This window comes from Corticium candelabrum, chromosome 11, assembly GCF_963422355.1.
Source record: "Corticium candelabrum chromosome 11, ooCorCand1.1, whole genome shotgun sequence".
Classification (NCBI taxonomy): Eukaryota; Metazoa; Porifera; class Homoscleromorpha; order Homosclerophorida; family Plakinidae; genus Corticium; species Corticium candelabrum.
The window spans coordinates 7698778-7712067 of NC_085095.1; the positions used below are offsets into that span (position 1 = coordinate 7698778).

General features: G+C 38.7%; 2 protein-coding genes across 2 annotated transcripts; one reads left to right on the forward strand and one right to left on the reverse strand.

Moving 5' to 3' along the window:
* Positions 1–13: 13 nt before the first annotated feature.
* On the reverse strand, positions 14–4322 carry LOC134187487 (sodium/mannose cotransporter SLC5A10-like). Its single transcript, XM_062655620.1, has 8 exons — positions 4191–4322; positions 3962–4036; positions 3794–3898; positions 2758–2817; positions 2588–2692; positions 2420–2525; positions 2151–2231; positions 14–2085 (listed from the first exon to the last, which is right to left on the reverse strand). Exons 1-8 carry the CDS (start codon positions 4302–4304, stop codon positions 662–664), a joined length of 2070 nt encoding a protein of 689 aa, XP_062511604.1. The 5' UTR covers positions 4305–4322; the 3' UTR covers positions 14–661.
* Positions 4323–4619: 297 nt separating this feature from the next.
* LOC134186687 (protein still life, isoforms C/SIF type 2-like) lies at positions 4620–13228 on the forward strand. The gene is made up of 45 exons (XM_062654709.1): positions 4620–4747; positions 4821–4920; positions 5121–5208; positions 5272–5328; positions 5490–5554; positions 5629–5724; positions 5873–5983; positions 6042–7019; positions 7080–7156; positions 7453–7500; positions 7623–7705; positions 7769–7855; positions 7920–8017; positions 8088–8136; positions 8191–8249; positions 8313–8348; positions 8408–8488; positions 8658–8707; positions 8770–8821; positions 8889–8975; positions 9028–9105; positions 9168–9236; positions 9292–9332; positions 9401–9443; positions 9531–9632; positions 9700–9750; positions 9813–9876; positions 9929–9969; positions 10029–10104; positions 10172–10273; positions 10333–10590; positions 10647–10825; positions 10884–11027; positions 11081–11149; positions 11218–11286; positions 11355–11405; positions 11479–11581; positions 11639–11736; positions 11787–11868; positions 11929–12041; positions 12098–12218; positions 12283–12347; positions 12529–12616; positions 12743–12818; positions 12901–13228. Exons 5-45 carry the CDS (start codon positions 5495–5497, stop codon positions 13223–13225), a joined length of 4560 nt encoding a protein of 1519 aa, XP_062510693.1. The 5' UTR covers positions 4620–4747; positions 4821–4920; positions 5121–5208; positions 5272–5328; positions 5490–5494; the 3' UTR covers positions 13226–13228.
* Positions 13229–13290: the final 62 nt, after the last annotated feature.

The following is a 13290-nucleotide window of genomic DNA, read 5'->3' on the forward strand; positions in this document are numbered from 1 at the left end:
TGGCTTTCCAGCAACCATCCTGTAGCATGACATGATGTTTGTTTTGGTAACATCATTTTGAGAACAGTATGACAGCAATGGGAATTCAAAATATTGTTTGATTAGCAACAATTTGTCTCATATTGTTTCATATGCTAGTCGCCTGACCACCCGCTGTGCAAGATTGCGCTTACAGTGTATAGTGGATGTAATATCCATGAACAGTAAGTTTTGATAGTAGAGACTTTATTTTGGAATCTCGGCAAGTTTTCCAAAATTGTGAAGACCTGCGTGCAATAGTGGAAGTAGCACCTATAGAGCAAATGGTATAATGGTAATACTATGATAATCTTGTCTACACATATAGAGTGTAAAGCTTTGTTTACAATACTGAATCTGTTGCTAGACTGGGCAATAGTTGCTTCTTGCTTCTTGGGTGTCAATGCTTGGCTCAGTCACAAATTAGACACACATTATGTATGTCACCCAAATAATGTATTCACAGAGGCTCTTACACTTCATGTTTATCAAAGATACCTATATGTAATATGACTGACAATCAGCAGTGTTGACTAGAGAAATTAATCAATCGACAAAAGCTGTTAGTCACAAAATATATCTATAGAACTGACAATCAGCAATGTTGACTAGAGAATTGTATCAATCAACAAAGGATACTAAGTCACCAAAATAGTCCCCATAAGACAGCAAGTGTAGCTAGCAATAATACAACAGCAGCTCGTAGAGACCATATTGGTATTGGTCCCCATTCTGGTGACTCCTCTGTGTCATCATCTATGTTCTCATGGACTTGATAAGACTCCATGTGACCAAACAGCCATCCTTTTAGATGATGCCACAAAGCTTTACCAATTCTGACTTGGAAGCTTGATTTGACTTCCTCTTGAATTTCCATTGCTTCAGCACTTGTAGTTTCAGTATGGTGCTGTTCTGTGTTATTGTTATCATTCACTATTGTTCCATATGGTGCACTACAACTTGTTTCAATAACATCACTTTGACTATTCAAATTTGCATTCTCTTGAGAAGGCTGTTGTTCTGCAAGGTGCAGTCTATCTTCAGGTTGTTGTTCAATATATTTTTCATGTCTTGTCCACCAGGTGACACCAGCAAGGTTGTTCTTTTTTCGTGCACGATTTTGAGTGAGGAGACTGACAACAAACAGAACAATCAGTGAGATGAAAAATAGTATGATGGTGAAGTATAGGTAGTTGATTTTTAGAACAGCTGGTCGAGTGTCAAAGTCACATCCTTGAGGAAACGGATAGACAAAGTCAAGGATGAGCCTTGTCACTCCTACAATCAGTCCAACCAAGAGAGCCGCAAATGCACCCCAGTCAGTTGCTCCTTTCCACAGCAAACCAGACAGAAACACAGCTGTCACAGGTGGCTGAAGATACGAACTGATTGTCTGTATATAGTTGAATAACAACCCACTCTGAAATTGATCGACTATGGGCACCCATATCACACTGATAACCACCATCACTATAACAACAAGACGACCAACAATCAATAGCTCTCGTTCAGATGGCTTTCCACCCAACCGACTTCGATAACGAAGCCACACATCCAAAGTAAACAATGTACTACTGCTATTAAAAGTGGATGCCAGTGATGACATGAGAGCTGCCATCATAACAGCTAACATAAGACCTGTCAACCCATGAGGCATTAGCTTCAAGACCAACGTTGGATAAGCAAGATTAGAACAGCCGTCTGCACCAACAATCTTAGGGTAAAGGACTCGACTTATCATGCCTGGAAAAACCATGAGGAACATGGGGAGTATCTTCAAATAGCCAGCCATCACCGTGCCTGCTCTAGCATGATTGATATCTTTTGAACCAAGAACTCTTTGAACAATGACTTGATCAGAGCACCAGTAAAATATGCTAGTGATTGGGAGCGAGAAAAACACACCTGGCCATGGAAGATCTGGAGTTCTAACTGATGCAGATCGGACAATACTGAAGGCATCATCATGACTGATTTTTGCATCTGAGTTGTTGTTTAGACATTTCGTTACACTCAAGTTCAAATATTTATCTTCAAGCCCAGACATACCTCCAACATCTACGAAGCCTGGCAACACCATAGAGTCAATTCAAGCAAGTAAATCCATGCAATAGACAAAACATAGCAATTACCAATAATCGCAAGAATAGATGCTCCAATGATCATTATGCCAGTCTGTAGTACTTCAGTGTACACAACAGCAGAGAGTCCCCCTGGCAAAAGATTATTAATTAAGGGACCTTCAACTACTAAACACGATTAACTGAATGTTTCTAAGCTACCGTTTCGATCAAGGATATATCCATGAATAATGTAAAACACACATAAGTCATGCAGATGTATTCTTGTATTGACACATGTAGTCCTAGTGTATGGATGGTCGAACACTTGATCAACATACCAAACAATGTATATAGACCAGTTATCAGCAGCAAAATAGCAGTAGCCGCGTAAACGTTCAAACCAAATGCCTCCTCGAGGAACACATCACCTGCATACAAATCCACCTGGAAGATTTGACATATGCTGAATAAGGGACAAAAACCATTACAAATGAAGAAGTACATACAGAGATTTTGGTGAGAATGTAGATGAACAGTGACAAGACAGTCAAGTAAGATCTGAGATGTGGATTGCCATAACGACGTTCAAGGTATTGTGGCATTGTGGACACCTAGCTCAATAGACCAACAACAGATGCACTCCAATCTGAGTTTGATAATATCAAGTAGGCCATACTCCAGATGCCTTGTAGACTGGCATAAAAAACCAACCAAGCAGCAACACAATCCAGATAGCCTTGATTAGAAGACAAAATTATAAAATTTGTTAACATTTAGTGAATTATACATCAACATATGCATAAGCACCAATCATACACTTAGACGACAGTAAAGATGGCAATGCAAAGGAAAGCTCAACTAAACTGTACATATAAGAAATAGGTCGAATACAATGGCTATTGGGGAGACAAACTTGAAAGAGTCAACGATTAGATTGAAAACGGAACTACAAGTACTTCTCACCACTTTTCTCAAGTTGTGAATAAATACCTGAAACAACAGGTAGAAGATAATAAATTATAAATAATATATCAATCATCCAGGATATGAAAACTCGTAGAACAAAAAATCCCTCTATACTTTTTCAAGAAACTCCAAAATAAATTTCTTGCTGATATTTCACATTCTTAGTATCTAGGGTAGCTCCAAGCACCACTGACACATGATAACCAGGATCTGCTAGTGATAAAGTGATTCACAGTCAAGACAAAGAAAGGTGAAAACTCTGGCCATACATCTATCTATGATTGATTCCAACTTTGACTCCAAAGTAATAATGGCTATATAATTAATTAAAAAGGACTGATTATATGCCAGCTAATTAAATACCCATCAGCATTTGACAGAATGCCTGGTAACAGGCGATTCAACAGCAAGTAGTACTGTACTGTACCTCCAGTGAAAGTTTGCCCATCAGAGCTATGACCCCCCTTCCATTTTTACCCGACCAATCACAGCTCACTGTCATAAGCTACCACTTACTAATTAATCGCAGTATTTTCAAAATAGTTGAAATTGCATTCCTAGCTGAATAAATTAAATATCAAATATCAATTTGTTATTAATTTCAACACACACACAGAGACACAGACACACACAGACACAGACACAGACACAGACACAGACACACACACACACACACACACACACACACACACACACACACACACACACACACACACACACACACACGAGTTGTTTATATTATTTACCTGCCATTCATAGGCTCCCACTGATATTCCATACGAGGCTGCTTGCCCAGCTAATCCAACAAAATGTTCACTACCAATATTACTAGCAAAGAGACTTGCACCAACCTAATACACCAACACGTGCACCATCTAAATTATGAAACACAGACTACAGCACAGCTGACTTACAGACCACCACACCAGCTTCTCTCCTGCCAAAAAATATTCCTTAGTTGTACCAGAACGGTTAGTTTTCCAGCTCGCCTGAAGTGGACAGTGTAACAGTAAAGTACATTTAATAATAATTATACTTACGATAGTGCTTTGTGTAATAAACGTGATTGAAACTAGAGTGCAGTGAAGGCTCTACACATGCAATTAGTTTGAAATTGTGACCGCATGTGCATGGTTTACTTACATAGAGCCCCACTATGATACAGAACAGAAAGTAGAGCACAACAACCGTCCAGTCTCCGGCCTGCAAAGCTCCCGATCTCAGTTCTGTCAAATTTTGTGCGTCGCAGTTTACCATAGTGATACATGTAGCTACTCCCGTCTACTAAAAATATCCCGTATGTTGTTAAGCTTAGATTTTGTAATTTTGCAATATATAACCGTTGTAGTACAGTTGTTGTGTTTTCGCAGATAATCATTAGTACAATTGTATAGTAAACGATCAAAATCAATTGTACAGTTTTCAACTCACGTGACTGTGTTAGCTAGCATCCCGGATACACTTAAAAACATTTTATTTCTGCTGCTGTTGTTGCTGTTTACGATTAACAGCGTATTAGACCGTGGAGTTAAGAATTCAGAAGTCGAGTTTTGATGATTTGTGAGTGAAACGGGCGTCAAAATTGGAAACGTTCAGTGCATTTTCGGGCCCCATGCGGCCGCACGACGCCGACGACAACACAGGAAGGAAAAGAAAAAGAGAAAACGATCGAACAACTCGCAAGAGAAGGAAATATTCCGGTTGGAATGAGTTTAATGTAACTATTAGAAGGGGGCGTAGCACTTGGCCGACTAACTCTTCATTGATTTTCAGGTTTCTGGCTGAAGTGAACGTCTTGTCATCAGATGATGGACCTCTGCATTGGCTGGCGGTGTTTCCCTCACTCGTTCCAATTACCGTTTTGCTGTCCAAAGTGCGTTTATTTGAGTATTAGATATCTTTTTAATTTCTGTGCGTTTGTCTGTCTTTTCTGTCGCTTTTCGCTCGTGTGTTTGTGTGATAGTTTACTAGCCTCTTTGTCTGTTACGTTTATTTGTTTGCAATGGTTGAGTTTTGTAACATGATCCACTGATGAGCATTTAGTTGTATATGCATGGATTTATGTTGTTGCAGGATACTGCAGAGAATTGTAAGGCTTTTCGTCTGTTTGCTCGCAGTACTATAGGGAAGGTTTCCTTTGAAACAAGAATCTTCGTGCCTGGTGCGTAAACAGTAATTTAGGGCATGATTTTTGTGTTTTTAGGTGTTTATGATGTTTGTTTAGGAACAGTTCTAAAGAAGACTTCAGAATATTTTGTGCAATGGAGAGACATTGAGAAAGGTCACACACACACACACACACACACACACACACACACACACACACACACACACACACACACACACACACACACACACACACCACATCACACCACACCACACCACACCAAGAAACAAACACAATTGAAACATAATTTGTTGTTCCTTTCATTTTTGTTGTAGGTGGGATGTGGGGTTTGAATTTCATGTCTGAGAATGACGCTTTTCAATTTCTGGACATTTGTTCTGTAAGCACAAATGTTGCAACTGACTGCAATACAAAGTGGAAAGATTTTTTAGTCATATTTTCTGTGTGCGTCAGATGCCACAATATCAACACAGCAAACTTGTTCAAACTCCATCGATGTGTTCACTGTATGTGCCTGCTCCCGCACAAGCACAGGCCGCTACAGATAAGGTGAGCTTTGGATGTAGGTACAGTAGTAACAGTTGCTGCTGGTTGGTACAGTACATACTGTATTATGTATATAGCCATTAAGGTGACATTTGAGCATATTGTGATGTTGGTTTGTTGCCATTAAATACTTTACTTGTTTATAATTTAGTCTCATCAGTTTCATCAACGAGTTCGGCGACCAACGCCTGTACCCGAAGACAATGCTAGACTGCAGATAGATCCCGATGACATCTTCAGTGTTAGTTCTGGAGCATCACAAGTTTGTTGTTGCGAGATGTTTGTGTGGTTTGTATATATTAACTCGTACTGTTGTACAGTCTGATCCCACTGTTCCTAGAGACTTCCTTGCTGGTCTTGATCCTCCTAAATCTACAAGTTCTTCAAAAATTGGAGCTATTGTTGGTCAACAACTTGATGCCGCCATCTTTTCACAACTAGAGGAGTCAGCTGTTGATAGTGACACAGATGATGACAAAAGTAATGGAAACAATGAATACCACAGGGTGTCATCGGAGCAAAATAATGTCGGTAATGAGATCCAAGCAGTGATGGGAGCCAAAGTACACACCAGCTGTTCTGCATTGAGGTCAAATGTTGATGCTGTTGATATGAACTGTGAAAATGGGTGTCAGTATGTTGAGTCATATTGTGAAGCTCAGCATCCACCACCAGCTGTGTTTGTGACAGCAGACTGGATTCCAGTACCACAGAGACCGGTTTTGACAAACATTGCTAGGGAAGTAAATGTAACACGTTTTATGACCGAAATTTTATTACCAACATACGTGAATATTAGAGTAGCCGAAGAGGCCTATGTAAGCCACTCATCAGGAAGCAGCCCTGCTGTGTATAGACAGGATGTAGAAAACAACTTGTCATGGGCACGAGGTGCACAGGTGAAACAAGACTGGTCTGATGGCCACATGAGAATGAATGACATGCGAGGTCATGTGACAGACGACAGTTTAATGAGCAATGAACCAACTTTCATTAGCCAAGTGCTTGAAATGGGAGGACCTAAAGATGCAACTGTCCAGTGGGTTGACGATGGAAAAGCAAGAACAGAGTCTAGTGTAACAACAATTACTGCAACAAGTAGCATAGCTAGTGCTGCCACCATGACTGCGAGTGATCAGTCGAGACAGGAAACAGTTCCCGAAATTTCAAATCTTTCCGATTCAGTACCCGGCGATGTACCGAGTCTTCCTAACATTAATCAGATGGTGCCTGCTGGTGTGCAACTGACTGATGTAGACGACCAATGTGATGGTGGTGACTCTGAAGTGAGCAGTATGGTACGACATTTCAGAGATATCTTTTACATTGTTGTCAAATATTACTGCTTGTGTTTGCAGAAAACTGCAGTGGATGAGGAAGACTTGGAAATGATCAGTGATACAGCTAGTAGTAAAAATTCATCAACTTATCCAAGGTATCTATTGTTAACATTTGGTATACTTTATGTATACTGTTTTCAGTTTATTGAGAGCTCTAACTGAGCAACACACATTTGGTAAGTTATTTCAGCACAAAGGAATAGAATGGCAAACAGGTGCAAGTGTCACATAATAGCAGCCTAGCATAACAGAAGCAGCAAACAACTTGAGACTGACTTATGAGTAATCTTGTACACGTACTAACGTATGATCACTGTGTAGCAAATATGAAATTTTTATTGATATATAAGTTATTGTTTTTTTCAAGAATTGATTTTTGTGTTCCTAATAGGCACGAAGAGCCACATATCCATCATCAAGCTCAAATGTGTAGAACTGGGTCAGTATTGTAAATATTTTTGTATAAGTATTAATAATCATCAGTTAGTAAATAAAATTTAATTTAATCGTGTAATACGTTGTTAAAAGATATGATACTAGTAATTGTGCTTACATTTTCAGATGGCTCAAGATGAAGACTGTGCTTGTGCAAAAGAATGGGAAAGTAGCTGAAGCGGGCAAAAGGAAATGGAAACATTATTGGGGTAAACGAGAATCCCACAAATAAAATGAGGCATTTCATACTGCATTTTTGTTATTTTGGGTAGCAACTTTGAGTGGAACGAGTCTGCTGTTGTACCAATGTGATAACATTGAACAGATGACTGAGAACATTCAACCAACAGCTCACATAGGTCCGGTTATAGTGTACTGGTTAGCTGGTTACATTGATTTGATGCGTCAATGTGATATATTTAGATGTGACTGACGGAATGGCACAGTCAGTACACGAATATCTGAAGAAAGACTTTGTCTTCTGTCTAACTATCAATTCAGGGTATGCATTTTACGTGCAGGTAAACAAATGCAAACGTGTTGCTTTGTTTCACTGTATTGCGGAATGTCTGTTTGGATACATACGTGTAGGCAACGAATGAAGCCGACATGGAAAGCTGGATTAGTGTAATTCACTGTGGTATGATCATGTTCATTATGTTAGTTGTTGTTATACTCACATCATTTGTTATAGTGTCTGCTGCTGCTGTTGTGAAGTGTCGTGATCCTGTGGAGATACACAGAACACTGAAAGTTTGTGAAATATGTCATCTCAATTTTATTGATTTTATCAGAATTTTATTGATTTTTTGTTAGGCTCAGATAGAGACTTTGGATGAGACTATTAAGTCTGTAAGTTGACATACAAGAGTTCTCGTATTATTTTGTTTTTGATGGGTGGGGTACTATAGGAATTACAGATGAAGAAACTTGCTGAGCTGCAGCTGAGTACTGTTACTAAACAGGCGATTAGATCAACTATTACCAATCAGGTACTGTACAACATCGAATTTATGTCAGTAGTACTGTACAAACTGCAAGTATATGATCATGTCACTCATGATTTTGTAATAAACTGTTTGAATGATGAATTTCTAAAGCAACAACATTTTGCAAATGGCTAGTATAATATGTTTGTTTGATTGATTTACTTGACTGCAGATCAGGTCATGGGTGGAGAATGTTGAGAGACTCAATATGGATTTGTATCGGTATTTGTAGTCTACTCGTGTGAGCTTGATGACTGTGTAATATGATTGTTTTGTAATGGCAGCTTGAAGTGTTACATGTCAGCCATGCAAGGAACAGAGTTACCAAATCCACAAGTGAGAAATTAACTTTTGTATTATGTTTTAGTAACTAGCAGGTATTGTAGCATTCTGGCTGTTTTAGGCTGCTTTAGCTAACATGTCAAAAGCAACGAAGGCACTACTGGGTCGGTTACAGCGAGGATTTACTGTGTCATCTCTTCATGCTGTGGTACAGTGTGAAAATTGACTCTGTGAGCACTAAGTGAGCAAGTTTGTGTCAGGTATGTGCAAGACGTGCTTTGCAAATTGGCAAGAAAACTTCAAAGGATCCAACAACTCCAAAAACGTTTAGATTAAAAGTAACAATTTATGCATTAGGTGACTGACTGATTAAAGAGTGACTGCATGTTTGTAATGGCAGGGACAGAAGAGTCAATTTGTCAAACACTCGGAGCTGCTTGGTGCACAGAAAATGAATGTCAATAGAATGGTTTGTTGGAGTCTATTGCAATGATTTGATGTCTCATGTTGGATTATCCTTGAAGGTCTCGAATGGCAAAGAGCCATTATCTGAAGATCAGTCTCGGTAATTGGTTTAGTAATTTTTGCCGTGTTTATCTTGATCATTATTATTGTCTTTTTTCTGGCTTACAGATCGTCAAGCCGAGCAGGGAGTAGGAGAGGGTCGTATGACATGGTATGCTGTAACACCTACCTGTTTGTACTGCGTAACACTCAATTGCTCTATGAATTATGTTAACTGTATTAATTATCTACCTTGTAGGTCTCTTCCAGTGAATCTGATGTTCCTGTTGATTTTTCTGCTAATCATTTTGCATGGGGTTCTCAATCAAATCTTGTTCGTGTCAAACTACCAAACAAACAGGTAGTAGAAAGAAATTTTGAATCATTTCAAGAAACTGACTCATGCTATTGCTATTTTGTTTATTTAGTATGCTGTTTTGTCACTTTCTGGTTTAACACCAATGAAGATTCTTGAAAATGTGAAATTGTATAAACATGTCACTTATCTTTGTAATATTTGTTGTTTTTGGTTATTTGTCAGAAGCAACAAGTAAACGTAGAAGAGCACTTTGTTATTCTTCGAAGACGTGTTCAAGATGGATTTGGTACATACAAAGTAATATAAATCAAACCCAATGATGAGACATGCTTGTTTAGAAACAGAAATTCCAGATGATGATTGCCTACTTGAAGAGCAGGTTGGATACATATATGTAGCTTAATTAATGCTCTACTAAACGAGTCTTGTTACTTGTAGGTGTTTGATGAACTTGAAGTTTTGCAGAAGGTCATGCACACAGTGAGCATGACTAAAGCACCTGAGATAATGTTTGGTGAGCTGTTAGTAATATGTAAAGGTACCATGTATTTATATTTTTAATTTCTGCCAACCCTATGAAGGATTTACTGCTGAGGCTGAAGTATGGGAATCAAGTGTAACATCTAGCTATGGGTCTATTGTTATTAGTCAAGTTGACTCCGGTGGCTTAGCAGAGCTTTATGGTTGGCTAATTTGTTGTGTGTTTACTGTTTGATTAATATGTATGTTGGCTTGTGTACAGGAGTTCTTGAAGGAGATGAGATTTTGATGATTAATGAGACTCTTGTGCAAGACGTTGGGTTGTCGGCTGCTCTTCAGTTGATTGAAGATGCTAACCGCAGTGTTTCATTGTCTCTGATGCTTCGGTCAAGACGTATTGATGCTCCTGCTGTTTCTACCACTGACAACATCATCAGTCAGTTGATTTTACGAGCTCCACCAAGCCAAGTTGAGCTGACTGATGATACACTAAAAGGATTGCTTGTTCCTAAACCAGATGGTTAGATGCTTGATTAACTAATGCTGGCTATTAGATGTATACCTGTTTGTGTTTAGTACTTAAAGAGGAAAAACAGGATGAAGTAGAACAAGTTTCAGTGTATTCCGTTGTAGAGGAGGACACTGAGAAATGTTCAGAGCAGTTTGGCAGCAAACCACCAGAGGAATCTTTGTTCAGTGATGATGACTTCAGCCCACCAGAGTTATCTCGAGAGCAGATTGATGTGCTACTGAAAGTTAGTTGCATAGTGCAAATTCCAACTTTGTTTTGTAAATAGAATTTGATTGTCACAGAATACTGATGAACTGACAAGGTTTGTGCGTTCACTCCATGCCTATGGTAAGAGTGATGTTCCACATCAGAAGACAATGACCAAGGAAGAAAAACTACAGAAATGTGTTACTGAACTTGTCAGTACAGAGAGGACGTATGTGAAGGTGAGAATTTAAATGTTTAGGAAATTTGTTTAGCAACGTTGACTGGACAATAGAACCTGAACATTCTTCTTCATCGATATCTTCATCCCATGAAGTCAGAGTCATTTCTAAAGAAAGAAGATGTAAGTGATTTGCATTTTTAATGCTCGTGTCAGGATTTCTGCATAACTGATTGTGATTGTGTATGCAGCTGAGTGCTTTGTTTGGCAATTTAGAAGAAATCATTCCTTTCCAGTTGGAGTTTCTTGCATCACTTGAAGTAAATTTGTAGGATAAAGCAGTTCATTGTAGTTTGCAAATATATTGTATTGCTTGCATTCAACCCAGGAGTCTACAGAAATGAGCATAATGAGTTCAGCGTCAGCTGCATCAGTTAGGGTATATATAGTAACTGTATAATTGTAATATAGTGTATGTCAGCTTATTAGCAATGTGTTTGTTATTTCTTTAGAATGCAGCTTTTTCTGTTGCTGGAACATTTCTATACTATGCCGAGCATTTTAAGCTATACAGTGCTTTCTGTGCCAGCCACACTCGAGCTCATGAAGTTTTACGTATGTGAACAGAAACTTATGTGTATTGTATCTATGTAATGATATATTTGATATCAGATCGTAATGATCCTCAACTACAAGCATTTCTGTCTGCTCGCAATCCAAAAAGAGAATTATCATCATCACTTGATTCTCTTCTCATTCTTCCTATTCAGGTTCTATAGTGTTATGATTGCTAATGTGTTCTACTAACATGTATTCTTAGCGGGTTCTGAGGTACCCACTTTTTCTCAAAGAAATGCTTAAATTGACAACTGAAAAGAGTAGTGAACAGGAACTGTTGAGTGGTATGCTATTGTACCGAAGTGAATGTGTGACTTGTTTGTAATCATTTTCTTCTCACACAGATGCTATTGCCAGTATTGAAACTGTTGCTAATTTTATCAATGAAGTTCAACGAGTGTACGATTGCTATCACATACTGTTTGAGATGTTACTGAAGGATGCCCACTTCAAAGAGGTTTTTGTGTTTAATCACAAGATGACTTTTGACTTATTCATGCTGAATGTTGACAGCCGGGTGTTCATGTCACTATTGATGAGTTGGTGCACCAGTGCTTGGTAATGTGGCTTAATCCAATTGAAGACATGCAAAAAGGATGGAAAAAGGGAATGGGACCAGAAATGAGCTGCTTTGGTATAATGTGAACTACTTAATGTTTTTTGCTGTCTTCTGACACGGGCTGTTGTATTCTACTTAGTGTTTCAAACCGTAATCATTCTCTTGGCTGCAGACAAGGACAGAAAAGGAAAGAAGAAAGACATGGTGTGTATAGGTTGTAGGTGGGTGGATGGGTGGGTGTGATATGTAGGTGTGGGGTAATAAAACTTATAAAAGTGAGTGAAAACTCATTGACACTTGTTTTAGATGCTTTTGATAACATGATAACAAAATCTTGTAGATCGTGTATTATGAATGGAATGATTATACAAGTATATGCTTTTAGGTGTTTTCTTCTTCTCTAGAAGATTTTCGCTATAGGAAACTACTACTTACGTCACATGCTAGTTTAGAAGATCTTACAGATTCTGATGGTAAAGTAGTGTGTGTGTGTGTGTGTGTGTGTGTGTGTGTGTGTGTGTGTGTGTGTGTGTGTGTGTGTGTATGTGTGCGCTTTTGCGCATCTTACTTCTGTAGTACTTCAGTGCATTATTATTCAGGTGTCACAAACATGTGGAAGTTGGTGCACAGGGAACCTGGTACACAAACACATGCATCCTTTTTCTTTAGAAGCAGGTTTGTTTGATGACTGTTTTGTGATGACTATCGTTGTCTTACAGACATGCCTGTAGTATGAAGTATTTTATTGTGGTTGTAGTTCACGTGAAGACAAGGATGCAGTCGTGGAGAGTATTACTAGAGTTGTGTTTGACCGGAAGGCCACCATTCAGAAAATGGTTTCAGCAATAACGCCTGGACGACGAAAACGCTTGAGCTCATCAAGCTTTTCTACACCATCTTCCATGTCAACTAGCCTAAGGATGCCAGTCATCAAACAACCATCATCAGATGGTGATGATATATCTATATCGAGTGTGACCAGTTGGTCATCATCAGCAAGGACACCTGTTAATCCATTACGACAGTTTCAACCAGCTACTGAAGTGTTGACTGAAGAATATGAAAGTTACACTGATTGCTAAAAGGCTGTAAACGAACAGTGTTTATGTTTATTGATTATATAAAGTACTATTAAGGCTTGCTGAGA

Excerpts from the sequence above, each read along its gene's own strand:
- LOC134187487 (XM_062655620.1), bottom strand. The coding sequence starts at position 4,304 with ATGGTAAACTGCGACGCACAAAATTTGACAGAACTGAGATCGGGAGCT. Across the intron at positions 3,899-3,961 it reads AGAAGCTGGTGTGGTGGTCT|GTTGGTGCAAGTCTCTTTGC; the intron begins GTAAGTCAGCTG and ends TTGGTGTATTAG. Across the intron at positions 2,526-2,587 it reads ACATTCTCACCAAAATCTCT|GTGGATTTGTATGCAGGTGA; the intron begins GTATGTACTTCT and ends CAAATCTTCCAG.
- LOC134186687 (XM_062654709.1), top strand. The coding sequence starts at position 5,495 with ATGTGGGGTTTGAATTTCATGTCTGAGAATGACGCTTTTCAATTTCTG. Across the intron at positions 9,877-9,928 it reads ACGTGTTCAAGATGGATTTG|AAACAGAAATTCCAGATGAT; the intron begins GTACATACAAAG and ends ATGCTTGTTTAG. Across the intron at positions 9,970-10,028 it reads ATTGCCTACTTGAAGAGCAG|GTGTTTGATGAACTTGAAGT; the intron begins GTTGGATACATA and ends TGTTACTTGTAG.